Source organism: Psammomys obesus, unplaced genomic scaffold (genome assembly GCF_907164565.1).
Source record: "Psammomys obesus unplaced genomic scaffold, mPsaObe1.curated_primary_1811, whole genome shotgun sequence".
Taxonomy (NCBI): domain Eukaryota; kingdom Metazoa; phylum Chordata; class Mammalia; order Rodentia; family Muridae; genus Psammomys; species Psammomys obesus.
In genome coordinates, this window is record NW_026596430.1 from 3,349,637 (window position 1) to 3,372,019 (window position 22,383).

Genomic DNA, 22,383 nt, shown 5'->3' on the forward strand with positions numbered 1-22,383 from the left:
GTCTGTGGGGGGAAAGATCAAAGCTACTATTTAATATCATTAAAACAATCATTACTTCTTTCGCATATACTAACCCAGATAGAATAGAAAGAGCATTGAGTGCACTGCAAATAAAGCCTTGGCAAAGGGAGTAAGGCAGGCGCGTCACTCTGATTGTGTCTCTAAATTATCCCAGAAGAACACCTCCAATGGCGGCAACGTGGTGACCTTATTTAAAGTCCATGCTTTATCAGCTCATCCTTCCTGACAATCCTTTCCAAGCTAGTGCTTTCTTATTCCCTTCTGCTATTATTAGCCTCTATTTTATAACTGCTACAGAATGCTTTCCTCCAGCAGTGGAGCTACCCACTGGCATACAAGCCTTGCTCTCCAGAGCCTGAGAGCTGAACACTCACAGTTCCTAATTGAATATCTGCCCTTCAGGAGCAGAGGGACGTTGGGATCAACCTGCTGTCAGAGGACCCCATGTGGACCAGGCTTAGGGCAAGTTCACCTCTGGATATCTTCTTTGTTCTCCACTGTCATCTCTAAGCACACCTCTCCCTCCAAAGCCTGGGGTTTATTTATTTAATGAAGCCTCCCACTGAAATAATAACTCCTTCCATGACTATAACTACATTTTAGTATTTCTTGAAGAGAGAAAACAGAATCTCCTGTTTTGTTTTGTTTTATTTATTTTATTTTTTTTCATGGTTTCCACTGTATCTTTGTGTTTCTATGTATGCCAAATGTGGCTTCGGCCCTTTGTGGTGCTCACAGCAGGCTGTAACAGGAAAGAAAGGCTCTTCAGTTAGAAAAATATTGGAGAGTTTTATTTTAATATGTCAATAAAAAGATCAAAAGTAGTACTATTTAAGACTGGTTAATGATGATGATAAATGTATCCTTGAATGAATCTGTTCAACTAATTAGGGAGAAAACAGAAACAATTGAAAAAAATAATATTTCTTTTACCTATAATGCCAAGTAATTTTAAAAGAAAGCAATAGTTGTATTTCATTATAAAATAGTTTTTACAAAATCTAAAATGTGCAAGGGAAGGCTAGTGTTAATGTTGGATGAATAAAAGTGTCCATGATTTCATAATTTAATCATCATGACAATTGGTTACAAAATGAGACTCTTGTCTATACATTCACCTTATAAATAGTTTAAGCAAACTGAATTGTGATATTATCATGTTTCACTCCATCTTTGAGAATTATCTAGATATGAGAGGAAATAATTCAGAAAAGAAGTGACTAGTTTCACGAGTTACCTAAATAATGTGGTTGTTTTAATCTACATTTAAATAAGTTTGAGTTTTCCCCCCTCCTAAAATTTGAAGGGGATAGTCACCAATAATTGCTTAAAACCTCATGTCCTTTTTGGCAAGCAAGAGCAGACTTCAAAATGAGAAAGAGAGGGCTCTTATCTCACCAAATGCAAATTCAGCTGCTATCTCATCTTGGAAGCTCCCAGGACCTCAATGAGCATGGGTATCTGATACCTTCTATTTGCATCACAGAACCCTTCACACAAAATTGAAATAGAAAAGGCCCATCAAAATAACTCTTTTTATGAGTTTTTCTGAGAACATTTATTACTATTTTCCTACCACTCTTTATTGAGCCTGGAATGCTGGATATGCTTAAGAGGCAATGGGAAAGAGATGGAAAGAGTGTATAAAAATAACCATAGATTTATTTATTTATTTATTTTTGGAGGGGAGGAGAATAAACATAGAGGAGGATTAATATGGTAGCTCTTACAGATATGTGCGTGTGTGCGCGCGCGCGCGCGCGTGTGTGTGTGTGTGCATGCACAAAGACTTTCCAATAATTTTAAATTTTATGTTTTTAGTCTGATTTTTTTAAAATCATCTCAGGTTTCATTTGCAAACATTAGATACATGCTTCTGTGTACAAATATTCTCAATGAAGTATTTTTTTTATTTAATTGATCATTCTGGAAAGATCTCTCTGCTGTCCATATCCAGGTTTTGCTGTCCAGGGATGGTGAAATTTTATACAGCATCTCTGCTAATATCACACTGTATTGATGTTTCTGGCTTTTGAACTCACAAGATCTGTACAGAGGGCTTCTATTGCTCAGTTTTCACAAAACTAAAGTACCTTGCCTAACAGTATTTGGACCATATCTAAATATGTAGTTTCACAGAACTGATTCTGCTTCAAGTCATAAGACTATTTTCTCATATTTATAAAACTAGTAGAATAACCATGGCCATACAGAAACCAACCAATAAAAAACTAGCTCTGGATTTCTTTTTAATCAGAGAGAAGACTGATGTCCTTATCTCATTTTTAAGGTTTTTTTAAAACTCTGTTCTGATTTATTTTTATTTTATGTGTATGGATATTTTGCCTTCACGTATATCTGAGCACTACATTTGCCTAGTGCCACAGAAGTACATGCGGCACAGCAAAAGGCTCTGTACATCCTGTTCTGCCTATTCTTCTATACATATTTTTGGGAAATTTTACATTAAAAAGAACACGAGCACATGTCAGGCTTGATTTCCTATGAATTTCAGTCTCATTTGCACTGTGACAATTGTCTGTCCTGTTTAACACAACAAATTTTGGGTTTCACTTAGTTTACAGAAGCTATTAGCAGAACTACCTATTACATCTGAAAAATCTGACACAGAGATGTATGCCTATAATCTTAGTATTGGCACATGGTAGGCAGTGACAAGAATTGGTTGCATTTCCTTGTACCCATTACTATGGAACCCACTTCGACACTGAACTGCCATGGGCTACATCTGTGCAGGAGTCCTAGGTTATCTCCATGAATGGTCTTTGGTTGGAGTATCAGTCTCAGAAAAGACCCCTGTGCTCAGATATGTTGGTTCTGTTGCTCTCCTTGTGGAGCTCCTGTCCTCTCCAGGTCATATTATCTCCCCCTTCTTTCCTAAGATTCTCTGAACTATGCCCAAAGTTTGGCTACAGGTCTCAGCATCTGCTCTGATATCCTGCAGGGTAGAGCCCTTCAGATGCCCTCTGTGGCAGGCTCCTGTTCTCTTCCCTGTTTTCTTCTTCTTCTGATGTCCATCTTATTTGCCTTTCTGAATGAGGATTGAGCATCTTAGCCAGAGTCCTCCTTCTTAATTAGCTTCTTTAGGTATACAGCTTTTAGTGTGTTTATCCTATATTATATGTCTAATATTCACTTATAAGTGAGTTTATACCATGTGTGTCTTTTTGTTTCTGGGATACCTCACTCAGGATGATCTTTTCTAGTTTCCACCATTTGCCTGCAAATTTAATGATTTCATTGCTTTTTATTTCTGAGTAATATTTCATTGTGTAGATGTGCCACAATTTCTCTATCTATTTCTCAGTGGGGGGGGGGGGCATCTGGGTTGTTTCCAGCTTCTGGCTATTACAAATAAAGCTGTCTCAAACATGGTTGAGCAAATGTCCTTGACTGTCTCTGACATGAACTGATTGGCCTGCTCTTTGATCACCTCCCCCTGAGGTGGGAGCAGCCTTACCAGGCCATGGAGAAAGACAATGAAGCCTCTCCTGATGAGACCTGATAGAATAGGATCAGAAGGAAGGGGAGGAGGACCTCCCCAATTAGTGGACTTGGGGAGGGACATGGGTGGAGAAGAGGGAGGGTGGGATTGGGAGGGGAGGGGGGAGCTACAGGGGGGACAAAAGTGAATAAACTGTAATTAATAAAAATAAAAAACCTGAAGGACTCTACCTAGCAGTGTTTCAAAGCAGACACTAAGACTCATAACCAAACCCTCGGCAGAGTGCAGGGAATCATATGAAAGAAGGGAAGTTAGTATGATATGGAAAGGATAGGAGCTCTACAAGGACCAAAATATATCTGGGCACAGGGTCTTTTCTGAGACTGACACTCAACCAAGGACCATCTATGGATATAACCTAGAACTTCTGCTCGGATGTGGCCTGTGGTAGCTCAGTAACCAAGTAGTTTTCCAAAGTAAGGGGAACACGGACTATTTCTAACAGGATCTCAAGGGCAGGCTGTTTGACTCCCCCCAGGGGAGGAGCAGTCTGTTAGGCCACAGAGGAGGACTTTGCAGCCAGCCCTGAAGATACCTGATAAAACAGGGTCAGATGAAAGGGGAGGAGGTCCTCCCCTATCAGGGGACTTGGAAAGGGGCAGAAAGGAGAAAAGGGAGGGAGTGTGGGGTTGGGGAGGGAATGAGGGAGCAGGATACAGCTGGGACACAGAGTTAACAAAATGTAACTAAAAAGAAAAATAAAATAAACTTGCATTTCAAAAATAAAAATAAAAAAAATAAAAAAACCCTGAAAAATAAAATAATTGGTTGCAAATGTGAAGTGTGGCTAGTGGGACCACATCTCAAGAAAACACACAATAAAGTAAGTTTGGGGTCTTAACTATGTGTATGGCTGCTCCAAATATAATATGTTGAGGAGGTGACAGATGTGCTTAAAGATAGTGAGAGTTTGGACATTTCCTTTCCAAGCAGTTAAGAGCTGGAGATTTCTGGACCAGAGGGATTTTATAGAAGAGGACTTAGTGGAGATTTTAAGCCTGTAGGTAGTGGAGTTAGTACTTGCCTGTTGAGTCAAAAAGAATGACATTTAAAAACTTTAGCTATGTCTTTGTATTATCTTTAACATGTTTAAACATATTTAAAGTTGTTTACATAAGTGCGAGTTGAAAAGAAAGCGTGGACAGAAATGTAGAGGTTCTGACTCAACAGTGATACAGGATAGACCAAGAGGCTTTACAATGGCATGAAGGTAAAGCATGAAAGACGTTACAAACTCTCTCATTGCCTTGCAAAATAGCTCAGAACCTCAAAATAGCTCTGAGACACCATTATCCTCTTCTGAGTAAGCTTAATTGGAATATCAGCCTAAGAATCTGTCTTCCAGTGTTTACAACTGTATAACCCGGTGATTGGGAGCTAAGATATTTACTGATCTACTTTCATTTTAAAAGATAGATATCTTTTAATATTTATTATAGACCAGCTATATTTTATCTAGGACATACATCATTACATGATTCCATCTCTGTACAGGGAGGGGCGGTTCTTCTAGCCTCTTCTATCCCAACTAGAAGGCCACAGCCACCAGAGAAAAGTAGTTGTCCATCAAGCCTTATGATTGGATATTGTGGAAAATTTTGCTTCAGGACTTAAGGCAGACTGGCCAACATAGGAGGGCAAAAGGATAATTATGCATTTTGAAAGAACTGTGGAAAGGGAGAATTCACTTAACAAAGGGCTGCCTCCCTTTTCTCCATTCTTCCATGTCTATTCTTTGAACAATGATGATCAATTTAAAAAGGTGCTCCTGAAACAGGATCAGTCATTACTGTTCCTCTAAATGATAGAAATGTGTCAGTTTTTTTCAAACCTGATAATGGGACTCAAGGTAAGATCTTGGAACAAGGTTCTCTGAGTATACAGGCTCTGAGTGTATATAAAGATTTCAAGAGATGAGTTCAATGCTGTGCAAATAGGGCCAAGTAAATAGGATGACAGTGTACGTCTTTACTATTTAGATATTATACTCAATTTTCAACTCATGGTGCTTATTCTGTTCATCTTACAATGCTCCTGCAATGTAGTAACATTTTCCCACATAACAGATAAGAAAACTGAGTGACAGAGAAGGTAAATAATTTGCCAGGATGTTAGTTAAAGATGGACACTGACTCCAACTAGGCAGTCCAATGGGGATTATTTAAGAAACAAGGAGACACTGTTTTCAAGCATCAGCAAGGACACAAGAATCTATGTTTTAATTAATTTTTCTAAAGAGGAGTTTTTGGAAATCCATATTTAATATTCAATCCAATTTTAAATATCCATTTTATTTTCAATTATGTACATATGTATGCATACAAATATAAACATGTGAGCAAGGCTGGAGGCCAGAGGTCTTGGATAGCCATGGAACTGAAGTTACAAGTGGTTGTACTCATCTCATGTGGATGCTGATAACTGAACTCAGGTCTTTGGTTGGAGGAGTACATGTTCTCAATCTACTGAACCATTTATTCATCCTTCTAATTAAAAAAACCTTTTAAAAACATCATTGAACTAGAGATATCTCTGAAAATTTCATCCTGCTATAAGGAAAATTTGATTCAGTCATGTGATAAGGTAAATTCTGGGCTCTATCGGCTAGAACAGCACTGCATTGATTTTAAGAGTGTTTTAATTAACAGGACTATCATAAGATATTAGAGAGAGGCAAAAAATCAATTAGATCATTTTAGCTACCACATAGCTACAATGTTTTGCATTTTTATTGCATCTTACATTTCCAGTTAACGTTCATATATATGATACTCCAATGGCACTCTCAGAAAATGTCATGTCCATCTCCTTTTCACAGCTGACAAATGAGCTTGGGGGAGGCTGGGTACATATCTAAAGGCATGCCTAGTTTTAAACCTCACAATCAAAGGTAACTAAGAGCACTTATAGAAAACAATGCACCATCTGTCAGTGACATGGAAGGACCTGTGTACTGACCATCGCCTGTTTGTACTCAACACTGAAATATCCAGCATCTCAAATATTTTCCCCTTTGTTTTTCTGCCAGACTTCAAAAATTAGCTATGCCATCCAGGATTTTTGTGCCCTTGTACTAAACACTAAAGCATACAAATAGCCAGACCTTTGAAAATACTATTTTGAAAAAGAATGAAAAAGCAAACAGTTCATTTTATTGAATCATGTATTTTCCATGAGAGGAGTCATTATTTTTTAATCTGTATATCTTTGAACTGAAGCATAACTTTTCTGCCAAAAAAATTAAATAAAATAAAAATCAACAGATCTTTCTATTGCTTCACAGAATGCCAAAGTCAACATTCATCTCATGTTAATACTAAAATCATATCAGGTTAAATCGATTAATAAAAAATAAAATTATCTTTTCCTCTAATTGCTAGAGATTGAGTACAAAACAAACCCAAGAAAATCAAGAAATGGATGAATCAGAGAAATTATAGAACACTGCTAATTGTCTAGGGTGTGAGAATTTTAACGGAAGCCTAAAGACTCAGAATGCACATGGAAATTCCCCAACTTGCCTCATTCCAGTTCTAAACCCATGTCTTCTCTTTAAATAAGGCTGATGACATTTATGTAACACCTTTCACAGGACTTATGCAAATATGCTATTTCCGGTTTTCATTGTGTGCAAAAGAAAGGAAATCCAAACAAGAAGCATTAATTTACATACATGCATACACATGCACATTCAGGTACATTGATGTAGGACTATCCAGCATCTTGTTTCTCTACAACAACAACAAACAAACAAATAATAACGACACTTAAATGGGCAAGTTCTTAGTCTGTTTAGTGGCACATATCTTTAATCCTAGTTCTTGGAAGTCAGAAACAAGATCTCTATGAATTTGTAGCCAGCTGCTCTACAGAGCTTGTTCTAGAACAGCTAAAACTACACAAACAAACACTGTCTTGAAACAACCCAAATAAAAAAAAAGTACAAGTTCTTGTTTCAGCTAGATGAGAACTAAGTTATAAAACTTTTAAATAACTAACATAGAAAAATACCTACATTCTATGTCACTTTCTCCCTCTTAGATTTATTTCCCCTGCCATTTGTACAACATTTGAGCAAGTATCTGGGGGTACCAAATGGGGTGTCTCCACAAAGAAGTAAAACTAAAAGAGGCAACTAACTACATGAACGTCTGGAATTATGATATCACTTGCATTTTGTTTGTTAATGTGCCTCTCTTGCAAAGGTCCATCCACAGAAGAGAATTATTTCAACTCAGCTCATTTCTTCTGGCCAAAAGCCCTTAGGAGGCCACCTGTTATAGGCATGAATACTGAAAATTATACAAGTCATATATGGGCCATGGCAATCGTACTTATGAGCATTTCTTTGATATAACTTAAAAGCTGTTTTAAGGGTCTTCACCTTGTTATTAACCCCATTCTAAAAGGGCTCTGTGGCTGAGATTGCACTTTATAGGCACGTCAACCTCCAGCTTCTCTTGCTGATACCTTCTAGAGATGTGTGCCAGAGTCCCATTTTCACTATGACTTTCTTCAGCCACAGGGAACCATTATCCACTGCTCTCAGAGCACTTACTGGCGACCATTTGATAAAGAGGACCCTCGCTAGCCTGAAGAGCTAATGGACCTATAAAGTGACAGAGCGAAGATCTCACAAGGCTAGTCCTGTAATTTTATAAATTATAGCACAGAGATATTGTACTGTTCCCAATCAATTCACTTAAAACCGGGAGCTTTGGTTTTAAAGCCTCCTCAGGAAGAATGGGACACAGCAATGTGGAGCAAGCCTCCAGGGCACCCTCCTCACTCCAGCTGCTGCCTTTCCTCGCCAATCTCATGCAGCAGCCCCTCCACTCCACTGCCTTCCGGTGGAAGTTGCAGAAGGAACTTATGGTGGCCCATTTTCTCCATTTCATCTGATTCAAGCATCTTCAAGTTAATAGACTTTCAAAATGATCATGCTAGATCAAGTCCAAGCCAAATGTGATTGTTTCCAAAGTTTGAGGAATCTACATTTTGACCCCGAGAAGACAGGTGAACAGTTAGTGAGCTTCAGTTTAGAAAAGCCACAGGCTTTGGAAGCAAATTTAGCTTTTGAACACCTTGGGCCCATTCAGATGTCTAGCAGTCTTAGTGACAATGGCTGTTTCCCTCACACTAATACAATGTCCATAGATGCCACTTCTCAAGTGCTTATGTTTTCTAGGTATGGCCTGAAGTTAAATAGTGGTTGGGATACTTAATTTTTGCTCCAAATATCTTAATTTAAGCTACATCTGGAGATGCATTTCCTCTCTTCTCTTCTCAGTTTCCTTCAAGATATGTCTTTCTGTTATTAAATCCACTTCTTAGCCTCTCAAAATCTGACATAAAGACTACCTGTAAATTATTAATAAGACATAGCAGGCCCATTTAAAGAGACCTGATACCAGTTTAATCTGAAAGTGCTTAATTGAAAGTTCTGCTATCAGCCTAATGATAGTGAAATATAATGACACTGACTTAGCAGACAGGGAAGCTCTCTATATATCTTACTGTAAGGCCAAAAGGAGGATTCCAGTGTCTTAGGCCAATATATATATATATATATATATATATATATATATATATATATATATATATAAATATAAAATATATAAATATAAAATATATAAATATAAAATATATAAATATAAAATATATAAATATAAAATATATATATTATATTATACAGAGGCCTTAGAAAACACAATTTACAGAAGAAAACAATGACAAGCTTTTCCTTTGCCTTTTTACTTAGCTGCTTTTTGGGATGAACACACTCTAATTTGTTCAACTTTATGGTATATTCTAGTTTTCACATATAGCCTGACAACGTGAACACTCCCATAATCTCAAAGCCTTTGGAGATTCAGTCACTGATCAGGTATGTTCAAATGTGTATGCGTATTTATATTGAGACCTTAGTAGTCACTTTCTTTTGGAAATTACAAAATAAAATTTGGTGGAACATTCTAAATATAATTCATCACATAAATTTCTATAGGCTAGCTTCTTAGAAATAGTGACTTTTGAATGTACAGAAACAGGTTTTGCAAAAAAACCTTATATGTTTAAACACATATATGTTTTGGGAGTTTTATATATGTATAAAGAGAGAATATACATTTAACAATAACTAAATATATGTTAAGATAAAAATCAAGCAATGCCCACCTGTCCCAAAAGAAAAAGTTCCATTTCTGGTGAGGTCAGGTCAAATGTCTCATGGGTTTGTTCACTTATTGTCTGGAATCCTTTTAAGGAAAATAATGTGTTCTGTCCCTCTTTCCACTCTCCTGATTGGAGTTGATTTACTCACAACCTTAGGATATTATGTAACATCTTTCAGTTGTTAAGATATTTACTTTATCTTAATATTTTAAATTAATTAAATTTTATTCACTTTACATCCTGATTGTAGCCCTATCCCTCCTCCCCTCCTGGTTATACCCTTCCCGGCTCTGCTTTCACCTATTCCTCAAAAAAAGGGAGCTCCGTTTCTCATACATCCCAGCTCATTAAGTCACATCAAGATTGAGCATGTCTTCTTCTCCTATGGTCTGACAAGGAAAAAGCTAGCAAGTGAGTCCATGTGCAATGCAGTTCCCACTTCCCTTACTAGAGGACCCACATGAAACCTAAACTGCCCATCTGCTGCATCTCTGTGTTGGGCCTAGGTCCAGTTATTGCATGGTCCTTGGTTGATGCTTCCATCTCAGCGAGCCCCTCCAGGCCCTGGTTAGTTGCCTCTGTTGGTATTCTTATGGAGTTCCTGTCATCCCATCACCAGGTCCTTTTCTCTTTTCTCTTACTTTTCTACAAGACTCCATAGACATTGTCCAATATTTGGCTGTGAGTCTCAGCATCAGTATTGAGGCATTGCTGGCTAGAGCCTCTCAGAGAGTAGCTCTCATAGGCTCTTGTCTGCAAGCTTATTTGAGCATAGTTCATAGTGTCAGGGGTTGGCACTCTCCCATAGGGTTAGTCTTTGGTTGGGCCAGGCACTGGTTGGGCATTCCCTCAGTTTTTGCTCTATCTGTTTTATCTTTATCCTGAACATCTTTTAGGCAGGGTAAGTTTGGGGTCAAAGTTTTAGCAATGTTAGCTAGTCAGTTTTCTCATATCTTTATTTTCTGATATGATATTTAGATTAAAAAAAAACAATGCTGTTACAAATATTCAGATCCAAGCAATGTTATGCTTAAATTTTTCTTCCATTGTTTCCTTTCTGTTCAAAATGTCCTTTTAGTTGCTGACATAAATGAATATGCTAGCTTTTTCTTTTCCTTGGACTTCATTTACTTACTTTTACATTAGCCTTAGTTATCCGTGGTGATAACTTTCTATAAACGAAGTATGGGAAACATATGCTTTGGGTTTCCTTTGCTTGAGAACACTTTATTGAGCAGTCAGCCCTTCATGGTTTTCTGGTTCCCATCTTTGTTTTATGGATCACCCACAAAACAAGGGAGCTTTCTCATTAATTATTGTGCAGGTGATATCTGAGTTCGTAATATATTTTAATTTAAAAGAATGAATTGTACTTATTTACTTGCACATTTCCCTTTAAAGTCCTTCTGATAAATTATTTTAGGATGTTAGTATTTCTTTTAACATTTAATACATGTATTATATATACATTAATATTTCAGTGATCCATAGGAGCTTTATAAAAATTGATAAACAATGGAAAATATAACACGAGAATAATCATAACGACCTTTCCTCATTCTGTTCTCATTGAACATTTTTTTTGTTTGGTTGGTATAGTTTTGCTTTTGTTCTTGTTTAGTTTTTGAGACAGAGTCTCACTGTGTAGCCTTGGATCACCTGGAGCTGGCTATGTGGACCAGACTGGCTTAGAGTTCACAGAGATCCTTCCGCTTTTGCCTCTGGAGTGCTAGGATCATAGGTGTGTGTAACCTCACCAAGATCTGAATGAACATTTGGGTTGTTTGACGAAGAATAATTTGAATATATGCTGGAACCCTTGTTACTGGATGGTGTGAAAGCATGGAAATATAGTTGACGTAGTTCTAACATTGCAACTTTTAAAAAGAAAGTCAAGAAAACACCATCATAATTGATCTCAGATTTTGATTTAGGTAGAATTTTGTAACTGAAAAAAAAATACTAGCAAGTCCATACATATACATGTATTTATGTTGCTGTTCAAATGCACCAAATAGAGACTTATTTTACTTGAAACATTTCCACTAACTAATACATCATAAAGATGATACGAGAGTCAACCCAGTCACCTTCAAGTACTTCACATTATTTCTGATATTTTGTAAGTATGAAACTATTTCTGAAGGATAAAACATTCCACTTTTGCAAACACACCACAATGAATATTTAAATTAATTTCTGTATGTATTTATTCAACAGTATCTGGGTGATAGGAAATGTTCAATAAACATTTGCCAAACAGGGGAAGAGTGAATGGAACATACTACTTAAGAAGAGTGCAACACAAATGGCATATCATTAATAACAGCTTCAGAAATTTAAAGAGTAGCTTATGCAGGCAGAAATCTGTGTCTTTTATTCATAGGAAATCTTGGGAGATGAATAGCAGTCAATTGTGATGTGTGATCATCACGGCAAGGCCCAGGAGATGAATAGCATGTATGTATAATGAGTGATGTTCCTACTTACCAGTAAGAGATTTATAGGCTAGGTGTCTATTAACATACTTGAGTTTCTGTATGAGGCTGATCTTTTGTCATGATTACCTTTGTTGTCAGTCTCTGTTAAATAACAGTGTTTGAACCAAAATACACAAGAAATATGGAGACAGAAGGTCCAAGTATTACACATCCTTCTAGCTGAGCCATGACTACATCTCTAATTGTATGAGATACAAAATTTAGATTTTCACATGTATTTATACAGACAGTAAAAATTCCCTTTCTGAACATGAGACCTGTAGAAATGTGTTCAACTGGGTTTCAATAAAACACATGGTGAACAATTAATTTCCAATGTCTTAGAGTGTGAGCATGCTTGTGGAAAAATTCTTTACTGAGGGATTATATTTGCCTATTTGTTTGATTTTTCTGGCAACCTCAGGTGGGAAATTCCCAAGACTTAAACTGCAAAGCAAGCAATACAGCATTATTTTCCAAATCAGACTGAAGTTAGCAGAAAGTCACAGGATGAGATGTAATCTACTATATCCATAGAAGAGGGAAGGTATGAACACAGACATCAAGATCAAATACAGTGAAAAAGCAGAGAGAGAAAATGTCCCACATAGCCAAAGTCAAGGGTACTCAAAAGAAACCAACCCCAATGACGACTCAATCACTGTCCTCTAATCTGCCTGATTGGGAGAAAACAGATTTCAGTTGTTAAACTATGTGATCTTCCATAATTGGCCTTACGAGAACTAGAAAATTAATACACCATGGAAATATGAAATGAAGTAATGGAGAGTAGAGACAGGAAAGAAGAGGGAAAAAACTGAAGAGATATAGGGATGGGTGCTGGAAGATGAAGTTGGTAGGAGCTGTGTAGAAGACTGGGAGCGATAGCTCAATAATGTACACATGTGTGGAAATTCCACAATTAACACCAATAATTTGTACATTTAACTGCTCTAAAATAAAAAAAAATTAAAACGAGTAATAATAAGATCACAAACTTAAGGAATTACTGAGACCATATGTTTCAAAGGGCTTTGAATCATTCTGTTGTTTTCTGTATACTCAGTTTTAGAACTGATGACTCATAGAGGCATACTCGGGTTGGGTTAGATATGATCCATCTTTGTGGTGGAACACCATCAAAGAAAGTTGTACTATTAGCTGTTTCCTTTAATTCACCTCTTCTTCAGTGGATGAGGAAGTCAGCTTTAATTGACAACATCTTTTTTTATTGCTATTACTATAACAAGATATGTGGGGCTAAGTACCTTGTAAAATAAGGATACGAATTTGGCTTATTATTCCGGCGACCAGAGAAACAGACAATAAGGTGCCAGTATCCCAGTGATACTCTTACCACAGTGTGTTGGAGAAGCAAACAAGAACGGGATATAGATAAAAGGGTGCACACATGGCCACTGTCAGGAGGCAAGAAAGAAGTTTGGTTGCTCTTACTCAGAACAACCTGCTCATTAGAAAACAGATCTTCTCTTACTAAAATTAACACACTCTGGGGAGATAATGTTAATCAGTTCACAAGGGTGGAGCTTCAGTGATGTAATTACCTAGTTACTAGTCCCCGACTCTTCAAAGCTGTCACCTCTTTATCAGTGCACTAAGGACTATGCTTCTAGCACATGAATGTCCAGTAATAAACTATGCCACAAACCTTAGCAATAATTTCCTCACCATGACCTCATCATGTGGACTAAGTTAACTTTAACATATGGCTGAGTGACTAAAAGACATTGGACACATACCAGGCTCTGAAAAGGATGTCTATATATATTCATATATATACACATATATTTCCCTGTAGAGATTCGAGTCATTTGTATGTTACTTACAAGCATTCTCAGGGGCATTACAAATACAAAAAAAGTGTGAGGATGGAACTATTCCTACTTCTTCTCTTTGCCCACTTGGTTTAAAGAGGGTAATAATGAAATAAAAACTTTGTAATTGAGGTAAATTCAGAAGAGAAAAGAGAATATGCAACAAAAAAGGCTAAAGTTCCATGTCCTAGGTGAAAAAGAACCACTGCATTCTCTTTGCTTTGAGAGACAAGCTCACAAGAAAGAGTCCTACTCCCACTGATCAGTTCTTTCGCACCCGTATCTCTGCCCACTAAGTAGCCACACATCCTCCTCATGGACTCAGGGTTGTTAGTGAACCAAGCCAGATTTGCTGTCATGTTCTCAACCCACAACTAAAAGATACATTTCTCTGAATCATCTTAATAAAACAACACAGGAATAAAGTTTTATAAAGCAATAGAGAGAAAAAGTCACAATTTTTCAAGCTTCATGATTAAGCATAATTAATTTAATAACTGTGTCATATAAGAAGTGTAAATAAAGGAAAGGGAAGGATTGTGGATACATATGGTCACTGAAGCATGTACAATTGCAAGAAAAAACAAATTACCAGGGTAGTGCTAGCAATAAAAGCATGGTGAGAAATATCTTTTGAATGCTAATTTGATTTTTCTGTCGAGCCTTAAAGCGGCAGTGTTTAGGAGTGCACTGTTTATTTCCCCTTGCTTATATTTTCAGTAGTTATATAACCTGGTGTTTCTGAAAGCCAATTAAACACCTTCCTGAATCTACTGGGAATTTCCCTTAAGTGGTTTTCTGCCTAGGCTCAAGCAGGACGATCATTTCATTTACAACATCTTGCTGGAGAGCAGCTCCCATTGTAGGTGTTTTTGTTTTTGTTTTTGTTTTTTTTTAAGTATGAAATTAATAAGTGCAGCCAGAATCAAAATAAAATACACCTCTCCCCAGACACATGTGCAGCCTCTGGGGTTTGCTTCACATTAAACACCAAGACTCTTTGTCTAAGATGAGCAGTTTTTGTCTCTTACCGAAGCTTACAGATTTGCAAGAAAGGATTATTTCTTAGTGCTAGGGTACAAGCGTGGGTCTCATATCATAAACACAGGCTTCAGAGAATAAATAATCACCCCCATTAAATTGGCAGGTAGGAAGTAAATCTTCTTTGACTTGTTAGGCACAACACAACCACATCTAACCTTTTTTCAATTGTTCCTTCCTCAAAAAAAGAACAAGATAACGAGCCTTGTTCCTTTCCATGTTGTTTTCTCCACTAAAACAGCATCCCTATCCACACCCAGACAGTGTTTTGTCGAGGCTGACTACTACCCTCCACGTCTGGTCCTCAAGGAGGGTCTGCACTTTAAATTGTTTGCTGCTGGGGCTTACCGACAGTGCTTATGGGATCCTGTCAGGGTCTCAATCACAAAGCATTCACCGTCATTGAGGCAATACGCCAGGTCCTTGTCTCGACAGGGTTTGAAGTGCTCAGATCGTTCGGTGGAGTATGTTGTAGTATCTGAAGAGAAGAGAGAAGAGAGAACACATGTTGACATGTATTCTAACACACACTACTTCCATCATTTGCTGGACTCCTGAGTCCAGGACTATACATAGGAATAACCACGGGGGCCGGAGACAGATAGGACTGAGCCTCAATTAAATTGACATATACAGCTGAATTAAGCTGTCTTGTAGTCAACCTTCTATTTATCCTGGGATTCAACTAACTACAGATGAAAAAGAATAAGGAAAAATAACTTGCAACCGGGCTTTTCTCTACTGCCAGCATTCCATGGAAGGAGGCTGGAGGATCACAAACTCAAAGAAAATTTGTGCTACATACAGATTTCAAAAATAGGCTAAGCAGTATAGCATTGCCTTTTCTTGGAAAAACAACAACAACAACAAACAAAAAAACAAAGGCTTAAATAATTAAACCTCTCTTAGCATGTCAAGGTCCTCGATTCAATCCCCAGCACTAGAAGCACAATTAAACTGCATCTCTTTATATTTTTTCTTCTCAACACTGTTACATAAACAAAAGAAAATGCATTTACATAAACAGCATTTGTATTATACTTTGCATGGTAAATGCTGGGCATGAGTTATGTTATATAGGTGGGAATGCATAGAAGTAAACACTGCATCATTATAGGTAAAAGCTTGAACATCCAGGCAGAATCCAATACATGTATTGGTACCAATCTCCCAATGATACTCTCCTTGTTGTATTTTAATAATGGAGTCACTCTACGGAGACCCCATGTGCACATATAACAGGAACTGCTGAATGTTCCTAAGCCGAACACAATACAACCACTTTGATTTATTTTGGTTTTAACCAATATGCCTCATGTAGGATTGAAACAACATGATAGTCATACCCTTTATAGCTGCCAAATATAGTTAACCATTCGATCAATGTATATACTGACAGTTATGTGGAGATGCATGTCATTTGGGGGTGCTTTGCTTATAGCTATAATTACCTAATAACTGTTAGTTATTCTTTCACATTCCTATTTCATTAGGTAATTAAAATTTCAATGCTCCAAATTCTGTAAGACAGTCACATGTGAAGAATACTCATAGAAAGTATTTAGTGGTGCATGCAATTATGATTTCAACATTCCTTTAAATATGTACTTTTAAATCATAGCTACTTTTATTTTTCATTAAGCTAAAAGTACATACCTGCATTTGAAATATTAAACAAACCATAAATATATCCTAACTACAGGATATTCTATTCCCTCATCTAGACATTTTTTTCTAGTGGCAGAGTTTTAAGCAATGGAAGCTCTAACAGCACTCGCACTGCAATTGCCAAGAAAAATACATGTAAGCAAAAGATGAATAAATTATTCAGTATTTACTATTATTAAATTTCCTTTTCATAGAGGTAGATTAGTCACAATGTTTTCACCTGAGGGGTTTCAGTCCCAGGTCTACCCATTCCTTAATTTCATAACTTCCTGGTGATCTGATATTTTGAGGCCTAATCAGAATTGGTACTCAGTAAAATATGGACAAGAAATATGATCTCCATAACACCACAAATCAATCAAATGTGCTGAATGAAAGATAAGATGATTAATGATCCCATCCTCACTCATAAGTTATAAATGAACAATGAAAACAGGACTTTTGATGTCCTTTTTGATTATAATCGGAGCTGTTTTCTGTTTTAAGATACCTTCCTGTTAAGACTTCCCAGAAGATAAAGGCTCTGTAAATCAAACACATCTGTTTTCTAAATCCTCCTTACAGCAAAGATCTGTTTTTCAGAGCAAAGGGTGTTACAAAGCCACACAGAATCCATCTCGCTTTCTGTGGGAAAAAGTTGACATTCAGGAGTTACAAGCAGAAAATTCAGTATAAAACACTGCACAGTTGATGGCTTTCCCAACTACTAAAGTATGCTGTTAATTCATGACTGGCTACTTAACTTCTTCTTTAATTTCTTAATTTTCATTGATTGATTCACTGATCATTTCTCTAAGAGCGGTTTTTCATTACCATATCCTACAGCAGAAATTAAGATCTTTATTTTCATAATCGGTGGTTTTAACAAGCTATAGACTCAGAGTGCAATACAATGGCAATGCAATTAGGATCAATTAATTTCCATCTGACAATTGCTGTCTCCTGTGGTTCCCATCCAATCCTACCAGCTACATTGCTGCCACAGTGGGAATCATCTCTCAGCACACTACAGATGATCAGAGACCGCAGGAAGCAGCTCTGAAAATGACCTAGGTATAAGAAGTAATGAATGCCAACTTAGCATGTACTTGAGGCATCTAGATCCAGCTTGGAGAATCACAGAATTAATTTAAAATACTTTCAACTGGATTCCAAACAGACATGTGATTATTTTGTAAAGCTCCATGTGATGAAGCATGACAAAGTGCTAGACTTGATATTTCTATGAGTAAATCAAATAAAACTATCGGTAAGTTTAAAATCTCAGCATATACCTAAGTATTTTGCAATGTAATATTGACATTGTACTAACTGTAAAACAAACGATATGGGATGAGTTCAAGACATATGCAGTCAGAATGGCTAAGATCAAAAATTTAAGTGACAGCAAATGATGGCTAGGATGTGGAGCAAGAACCCTCCTCCATTGCTGGTTGGAGTGCAAACTTCTACAACCATTCTAGAAATCAATCTGGTACTTTTTCAGAAAATTGAGAAGAGTTCTACCTCAAGACCCAGCCATATCACTCCTGGACATATACCCAAAAGATACTCTACCACATAACAAGGACTCTTGCTCAGCTTTGTTCATAACAGCTTTTATTCATAATAGCCAGAAACTGGAAACAACCCAAATGTCCCACAACTGCAGAATGGATAAAAAAATTGTGGTACATTTACACAACAGAATATCACTCAGCCATTAAAAACAAGGGCATCAAGAAACTTGCAGACAAATACATAGAATTAGAAAATATCATCCTAAGCGAGGTAATTCAGACCCAGAAAGACACATTGGTATGTACTCACTTATAAGTAGTTAAAAAAATCTAAGTAACAAGGACGGCCCAAGAGAGAATTCTTGAATCCCACTCAGAAGGGAAATAGAATAGATACCGGAAGTGGAAGAAGTATGAGAACCGGGCGGGAAAGAGTGTGGAGAGGGGAATGAGAGTGGGGAACAAATGTGGGGAGAGTGAGGGTGAAAGACGAGAGGTCTGGGAGGGAGAAGAAAAAGTGAAGGGGCTATCTCTGGCACAAGCTGGAGACCTGTGACAAAGTAGGCCCCTGTGAGGATATAGGGATGACTCTAGCTGAGACACCCGGCAGTGGGTACATGAGACTGAAGTGGCCACCTCATAGCTAAGCAGAATTCCAGTGGAGGAAGGGAGACACTAACCTACGTACAGAATCTTCAACCCAAAATTTACCTTACCTACAAAAAATGCAGAGATGAAAATGAAGCAGAGATTGAGTTAATGTCCAACCAATGACTACCCTAACCTGAGACCCACCCCATTAGAAAAAGCCAACCCTTGATAGTATTAATAATACTCTGCTATGCTTGCAGACAGGAGGCTAGCTTAACTGTCCTCTGAAAGGACCCACCCAAGAATGGATTGAAACAGATGCCGAAATGTTAGGTGGAGCTCATGGGGTCTTGTCAAAGAGTGGGGTTAAGGATACAAGGGCCCAGAGGGGACAAGAACTCTATAAGAAGACCAAAAGGCTCAACTAACTTAGGCCCATGTGGGTTTATACAGATAGAAGCACCAACCAAAGAGAAGACATCGACTAAACCTAGGCTCCGACGCATATGTAAGTGATGGGCAGCTTGTTCTTCATATGGGTTCCCTAGCAAGTGGAGCCTGGGTTGTGTCTCACGTGGACTCTATTGCCTGCGGTTAGATAGATCACTTGCCCCGAGCTGTGCTGCTGTGGCCTCAGTAGAAGAGAATGCCCTTAGTATTGATGCTACTGGATGTGCTGGGGTGGATTGGTAATGGGGGCTCCTCTTTTCTGAGGAGAAGGGGAGGGGGGAAAGGGAGAAGAAGATAGGAAGGTAATGCTTCAAACAGTGGGAGTGAAGCTGTCTCTGACTCTTCTGCTTGCTTATGGTACCCTGTCTTCCTAGTGAGCTGTTTTATTTAGCCTTGATATGAGGGTTTTTGAATAATCCTCTTGCATATTTTTATGCCTTGTTTGGTTGCTATCACTGGGAGGCCTGCTCTTTTCTGAAGTGGAAAGGGAGGAGCAGTGGATCTGGAGAAGAGGGTGTGTGTGTGTAGGGAAACAGGGAGGAGGGGAATGAGGGGAGGCTATGGTCAGGATATATTGCATGTGTGAAGAATAGAGAAAAGGAAAAAAAGAAAAAGAAAAGAAACCGCTTTATGGAATTTTAAAAAATGTAAAAGATGGGGAAGTATGTTAAAGCATTGATAGATAGTGATCACCGTATTATGTATTCTTACCTATAAACTTAACCAACATTTTTTTGGGGGGACATAATCATAGTTTGAAAAATTGCAACACCATTAATATAATTCAGTACACTAAAATGGCTAGAAAGTGTGTGATATGATTTTGTCATGAAGTAAATTTAATTGCATAAATGTGTAATTTGGTAATTTTAAGAAAAATGATGCTTTATTTTGGATCTTTATACATGGCTGAAAGTCTTGGTAAACCAATACTCCCATGAATTCACATCTTCTTTTAGAAGCTCTTGTTTAAGGGCCATACTCAACAGAGGCTCATTATTAGATGCCCTCTGCCCCTTCCCATCCCTTTATGAATATCATATATGACAAGACTGGGAGCTCTTGAGAAGAGTAGGTGTTCACCCCCTGACCTCTGATTTCATGGATGGTTTGACAAAGAGGTGCACACAGTAGATGTTTGTAGATTGATGCATATGTCTATGTTTGAGCAATTTCCTGTGTTGATGTTGAAAAGTGTGAATGCAATTTTTATTTTTCATCTTAAGAAATAAACTCAGGGTTGGATAGATAGATAGATAGCTCAGTGGTTAAAAGCACTTGCTACTGTTGCAGAAAACCTGAGTTTGGTTCCCAAAGCACAATGGAGGCTCACTGCATGTAACTTCAGTGCCAGGGTATCCAATACCCTTGTTTGACCATCCTAAACACCAGTTATATGTGGTATTTATAGACATGGGCAGACACAAACACACACACACACACAACAAGGACAACAGCAAAAAAAAATGTAAATCACAAAAAATTCATAAAAGAAAAGTTAATTTCTACAGGACAGAAGACAAAGGTGAAGAAATAAAAAAAAAGAAGGAAAAGATTCTAAAAAAGAGGGTCAGAGAAGGCAGAGGAAGGGTCAAGGCTTACAGTGGTACTAGGGTGTTCCAAGCTTAATGACAATAGGCCCAGAGCTCAGGGACAGAAGTCAGGGTTCTGACTGAGGAGCCTGGCCACAGGGGCTGTGCAATTATCTGGTCCACTCATCTGGCACTTGCTCTATGTACTTCAATATGTTTTCTTAATTTTATGGGTTTTGGTTTCTTTCCCCAAGGAGGTCATGGAGAGTATTTATTTTTCACTTTTGTATTCTTTCCCCTTCACCTAGCATACATAGTAAGTAATCAGCACAATAATTAAACACACTGTGGGGAGTAGTGGTAGTTAATTCATTTAAAGCAAAAGAAGAAAAATATGTATGGCTAGAAGACAGGAATCCCTGCAAATTTTGCAATGGAAGTTAATTTATTAATGACTAAGAAAATGCTTCTTTTTCCCTTAAGTACCGAGTTGAACTTCAGGGTCACTCAGAGCGGGATTCTATGTTCCAAACACAATACTGCATACATGGTGGGAACCCATATTTCTGTTGCAAGAGCAAAAATGTTAAAATGGCTGTTACAGGTAATAATTGCAGCAGACAGTTATGGAAGGAGAGAGCTTAGGTCAGGCTACAGCTGTTTCTGAAGGTTTCCCAAAATTTCAGCACTAGAATCCTATGTCAAATGTGTGTGATTTACCTCTCAGAAGAAATGGAATTCCAGCAAGAGTAAGATCACCTAAGGAAGAACTATAATGGAACAGAGAGAAGACTGGAAAAATCTTTCACAATCCTGGCTGGCAAATGACAACGTCTTCAAGGAGCTTTCCTCTTCTCTCGGATGGATAGTTCTTCACTTGACAGTTCTCTAAGGGTAGCTAAGATTGGAGTGAACAATTCCAGTGGTTTAAAATTCTCAAAATACCTTGCAGGTGAGAGAAGTGATTTCCATACAGTCTTTATCTCTGGCAACCTCTTCTAGGACAGCAGTATAAATGAAACCTGCTCCCTATATTGAAATTCCCTGTTGACTTTCACTTATTTGCCACCCAGGAAGAAACACTGTTGTGAGGTTGATTTATAAAATATTTAATACAGTGTTGTTTGAAAAGAAAACACACCATTTCTCAGCTGGTAAGAGGTGAAGATAGCTATTCCCCCCTATGGTCAGAAATCAGGCAATTGTTCACTTTACTAGTGTAGGGAAAGTGGGAATGCTGGGCAAAACATTTTGAGGTTCAATTGAGTGACAGGACTGCTAACATAATTGATGGCTTCTGATGTATTCTAAAGACACCAATTCTCCCAGCAAAGGCAGAAAGACCTCCTTTTAAATTTGCACAGCACACCTGCTACCTTCCAGCTAAAAACACTACTCTTAAACTTGTCCCCCTTTCTTGGATATGGTGGGGAATACCTGACCCAGCATTCTGGATGCTGAGGCAGGTAGACTGTGTATTTGAGGCCAGTCTTGGGCTATAATGGGAGAGTCTTTGAAACAATAAGAAAAAAGAAAAAGAAAACAGGAAAGAAAGTAAGAAGATGG

At 37.8% G+C, this 22,383-nt stretch overlaps 1 protein-coding gene across 7 annotated transcripts in view; it reads right to left on the minus strand.

Moving 5' to 3' along the window:
- Nrg3 (neuregulin 3) overlaps positions 1 to 22,383 on the minus strand; it is a 1,183,895-nt gene that overhangs the window by 655,149 nt on the left and 506,363 nt on the right. For all 7 annotated transcript variants that reach the window (XM_055597838.1, XM_055597836.1, XM_055597834.1 and 4 more), the window contains exon 2: positions 15,426 to 15,555. In XM_055597838.1, coding sequence (XP_055453813.1) covers positions 15,426 to 15,555 — 130 coding nt within the window. The remainder of the gene's footprint in view (positions 1 to 15,425; positions 15,556 to 22,383) is intronic.